The sequence below is a fragment of the Propithecus coquereli genome, unplaced genomic scaffold (assembly GCF_000956105.1).
Source record: "Propithecus coquereli isolate 6110/MARCELLA unplaced genomic scaffold, Pcoq_1.0 Scaffold5, whole genome shotgun sequence".
Taxonomy (NCBI): Eukaryota; Metazoa; Chordata; class Mammalia; order Primates; family Indriidae; genus Propithecus; species Propithecus coquereli.
The window spans coordinates 390797-395869 of NW_012150840.1; the positions used below are offsets into that span (position 1 = coordinate 390797).

Genomic DNA, 5073 nt, shown 5'->3' on the forward strand with positions numbered 1-5073 from the left:
GATTGCTCCCTAGTCAAAGTCGTTTATTGAAGCCATGGAAACTGCCTAAGAAAGACACTATGGAGGATTAACTCAGCTGTCTTTTGTGTTTTCAGCCACAGTATTTATTGTTAGTTTAACATGGGCACAAAAGATAAATAAAAGCATACTAGTATTCTGGTAGAAATTAAAAGTAAAATGGCTGCTCAGGCAAGACTGTTCTGTTTTACTATTATTCTGAATTATCTACAGATAGTATAATTAAATGTATTGTTTTACACTGAACATGTATATTAATAATTATGACTATAACATATTTAATTATATAATTTATTATGGGTACATTTTGGTTATTTAAAGCTGTGGTCCCCAACCCCTGGGCAGCAGATTGGTGGTAGTCCTTGGCCTGTTAGGAACCGGGCCACAGAGTGGGAAGTGAGCAGCAGGTGAGCCAGCAAAGCTTCATCTGTATTTATAGCTGCTCCCCATCGCTCTCCATTCCCCCCAACTCTGGTCCATGGAAAAATTATTTTCCTTGAAACTGGTCCCTGGTGCCAAAAAGGTTGGGGACTGCTGATTTAAAGCATATTGGTTGTTTTTGTTCTTTTTTTTCAGACAGAGTCTTGCTCTGTTTCCTGGGCTATAGTGCTGTGGCATCAGGCTAGCTCACAGCAACCTCAAACTCCTGGGCTCAAGCGATCCTTCTGCCTCAGCCTCCCGAGTAGCTGAAACTACAGGCATGCGCCACCATGCGCGTCTAATTTTTTCTATGTATTTTTAGTTGTCCAGCTAATTTCTTTCTATTTTCAGTAGAGACGGAGTCTCAGTCTTGCTCAGTCTTGCTCAGGCTGATCTTGAACTTCTGACCTTGAGCGATCCTCCCGCCTCAGCCTCCCAGAGTGCTAGAATTACAAGCATAAGCCACCACACCCTGCCAGCATATTGGTTTTAAAATGTGCTTGTTCTTGTAACAGTTTCTTAAAGTATTAAATACCCCATAAAAAACACATAGCCACATACTTTCATTCTACAATTCCCACTGGGAAAGAAAGTTGACCCAAGTGCCACTGAGATTTGCCCTGCTCTCTAAAGCGGAAGAGGCTATGAAGAGCCAGATTCAAGTTGTTGAGAACACTGCTATGTTAAAGATACGAATCCCTGCCTCAAAGCATTGTCCTAGAGACATATGAGACACACAGGTGTTTCACCTCTCTTAATGTTAGAATTCGACCTCCACAAGAGAAGAAACTCCATCTTGCTAACAGCTATGTTGTTTCCTTTCTGCCCCAGGCTATGCAAGGCAAAGGGGGGCAGGAATCGGAAGGCAGAGTAGATACCCTTCTTCCTTCTCCTGATGCTGGTACTACCACAAACACCACCACCTCTTTGGCTTCTAGCTAAGATTTGCTGGGCATTTCCTATTTGCCAGACCTCACTCTCAGCATTTAAATATATTATCTCATTTAATCTTTATAACAGCCCTATCGAGTAGCTATTATTATCTCCATTTTATAGACAAAGAATTTGAAACACAGCAAGGATACATAACTAGCCCAAGCTTATACCACTAGTAACTGGTAGAGTGTGAATGGTCTAACTAAATCTCTTTTATCAGAAAATTAAAGTTTTAACTTGCACTCTTTTAAAAATATTCATTGAACATACTCCAACACGTAACTCCATAATAAAATTCCTTCTAGGGAGACTGAGTAAATAACTGAATTATTTCGCCAACGTTAGCCTCCATATTTTTCTGTTTCCAAAAATAGTACAATCCATCACTTTTTAAAAAATAAGGAAGTTTATAGTCAGGAGCAAAGTAGAGTCATTTTTCTGCTTCTCTGACTATTTAGGAATTGGTCTCTTTTGTACAGTTAGTTGTCTAAAGGTATGTTAATAAAAAGAGGGAATTCACATTCCATGTCTGGAAATTTTTTTTTGCTTTGTGTATCAGGTTTCTTTTGGGAGGACATTAAAGTAATTTGAATTCTTCTGACCCTCATTCCAGTGTATGAGGAGGATATAAACACCAAAATCCAGAAGGGCGTACTATTGTTTGCTTATGTTATATACCTTGTGCTTGGGGCAATGATATTTTGAGCTTTGGAGAAAAACTCTGAGGTACAGCAACAGCAGTTAGCAGTTAATACAAAAATTGATTTTCTGTAAAACCATTCTAATATGACCCAAGAAGATGTCGAAATTTTTCTGCACATAAGAGATGAAGGTATAGTTATTTTCAGAGTCATTAGAATGCTATCCATGCCGAGAAGTCATGTATTAATAGTATAAAAATCCCATGAAATAACTTCCTTCATTGAGGCTAAATATAGTTTACCATGACAGGACGTTTCATTTTAGCTGTGGATCAGACTGGGAAAATTAGAGTAGGAACAAGGAAATCATGCAGACTGGGAAGAAAGAAGGTAGCAGATGATGAGGAAGTGGAAGGAAGTGAAAGTCAGAGAGGGGACAAAGTACAACCCAACCACTAGATGAGTATGAAAACCAAAAGTATTCTGATTGAAGTAATCCTGAATATTTTCTTTTACCATTGTTCCATATAAAATTCAGAAGGGTGTTCTGAAAGGGAGATAAAATGGCAGAAAAATGGCTTATTTCCCTTTTTCTTTTTTCAGAGATTGTCATGCTCTAAGTTCTAGATTCATTGTCCTTAAACTTTTTCTTATGATATCTTTTGTGATAGAGAAAATTTAATTCTAATGTGATCAATCATTTTTATTACTCTTTTTCTTTAGGATTTGTACAACTTATGCCAGTCTTTCCCAAATTTGATGTCATAAGACATTTCCTTAAACTTTGTTATAAAAGTTTTATAATTTTGCTTTTTGTGCATTTGAATCATGAATCCACCTAGATATTATTTGTGTGTGTGTGTACATGTAAAGCAGAATCCAATTTTGCATATTTTTCCATATGGAGAGCCAATTGTTCCAGAACAATTTATTGATTGATTCATTATTTTCCCATTCATTTTTAATGTTATCTATGTCATATTCCAAGTTCTCATATGTATGTAAATCTGTTTCTGGGCTTTTGATTCTGGTCCATTCTCTTCGAATTACAGTAACCTTGGAATAAGTCCTGAAATAAGTATTTTTACCCTTTTGTATGAATTTCATGATCTGCTTATCAAATTCCATGATATACTCAAAATTTTTTTGAATTTGGGGAGAATTATTATGTGAGGATATTGTATTCTTACACACAAGTTATTTCTCCATTTATTTAGGGCTTCATTTATGTTTTTCTAAGTTTTTAAATAAAGATTTATAGTATTTTCCATTAACATCTTTGCACATATTTTATTATTCTTAGGTGACATATAGTTTTGTTATTATTATGGATGACATCTTATCATCATCATGGTCGCCACCATCATCAGTCACAAATATTACTGACCCACGGATGGGCCTGGTTTCGCGCGGGCCATGTCTGGTTCCTCCAGTGTCGTCGCTATGAAGAAAGCGGTCCAACAACTCTGGCTGGAGGCCGGGCTCAACTGCGTTAAGGTTTCCCAGGCAGCTGCAGACTTCAAACAATTCTGTCTGCAGAATGCCCTACATGATCCTCTGCTGACTAGAGTATCTTCGAGTACAAATTCCTTCAGACCCGAGAAAGTCTGTTCCTTTTTGTAGTAAAATGAATCTTTCAAAGGTTACCCAAACCACTTCTCATGAACCAGTGAATATTCAAGAAAGAACTAAATTTGAAGCCTGTACAAAAACTTATCCTTATAACACACGTGCCATGATATACAAACTTCTACTTTTGTCAGTACTTAACATCTACCTCTCTGAATTTTCATGAATGTCTATTCCACAAGGCTATGATTGTTTTATATACACTGGCAGCAGCATACAATAAAATACTTCGTATAAAAAAAACAAGTATTGGCCGGGCGCGGTGGCTCACACCTGTAATCCTGGCACTCTGGGAGGCCGAGGCGAGAGGATTGCTTGAGCTCAGGAGTTTGAGACCAGCCTGAGCAAGAGTGAGACCCCATCTCTACTAAAAATAGAAAGAAATTGGCCAAACAATTAAAAATAGAAAAAATTAGCCAGGCATGGTGGCACATGCCTGTAGTCCCAGCTACCCAGGAGGCTGAGGCAGGAGGATCGCTTGAGCCCAGGAGTTTGAGGTTGCTGTGACTAGGCTGAAGCCACAGCACTCCAAACCGGGCAAGAGAGTGAGACTCTGTCTCAAAAAAAAAAAAAAAGTATTTTTATTACATATTCTGATTAATTAACTGTTGCATTAATACCAATTCTAATAGTTTGTGTGTGCTCTTATATTTTCTAAGTAATAATTATATTGTCTATGAATAATGGCTTTTCTTTTGAAAAATTGATTATGCTGGGTTTTTTTGGTCTCATTTTATTGACTTCAATATGATGTCAAATAAAAATGGTGATAGTTGGGATCCCTATCTTGTTTCTGACTTTTGCCATTAGTGGTGGGGTTTGATGGAGGTAATGATAGATATTCATTACAATGTTATTCTTTATTCTACTCCCAATTTTCATGAGTTTTTTAAATCAACTTTACTAAGGTATAATTTTTATAAAATAAAATGCACTATTTTAAGTGTATGGTTTAATGTTTATTACAAATATATATACCAATGTACAAAATTAAGATATAGAACATACACATTATCCCCCAAAATCTTTCTTGGGTTTTTCTAACATTACTACCAGGCTGGGTATGGTGGCTCACAATCATAATCCTAGCACTCTAGGAGGCCGAGGTGGGGGAATCACTTGAGATCAGGAGTTTGAGACCAGCCTGCACAAGAGTGAGACCCCAACTCTACAAAAAATAGTAAAAAAATTAGCCAGGTGTGGTGAGCACCTGTAGTCCCAGCTACTCGGGAGGCTGAGGCAAGAGGATCCCTTGAGCCCAGAAGTTTGAGGCTGCACTGAGTTATTATGACACCATTGTATTATAGTCGGGGCAACAGAGAAGACTCTGTCTCAAAAATAAACAAAAAATTAAAGTAAAAAAAAGAAAATCACCACCACTGCCACCAGACCCACTGTTCCACAAGCAACCACTGATTCACTTTTAGTT

General features: G+C 37.5%; 1 protein-coding gene across 1 annotated transcript; it reads left to right on the forward strand.

Moving 5' to 3' along the window:
* Window positions 1-3402: 3402 nt before the first annotated feature.
* GNG5 (guanine nucleotide binding protein (G protein), gamma 5) lies at window positions 3403-3883 on the forward strand. The gene has a single exon (XM_012656139.1). It carries the CDS (start codon window positions 3432-3434, stop codon window positions 3636-3638), a length of 207 nt encoding a protein of 68 aa, XP_012511593.1. The 5' UTR covers window positions 3403-3431; the 3' UTR covers window positions 3639-3883.
* The last annotated feature ends 1190 nt before the right edge of the window (window positions 3884-5073 follow it).

Bases quoted from the DNA above. Each gene is read 5' to 3' on its own strand.
- GNG5 (XM_012656139.1), top strand. From the start codon at position 3,432: ATGTCTGGTTCCTCCAGTGTCGTCGCTATGAAGAAAGCGGTCCAACAA.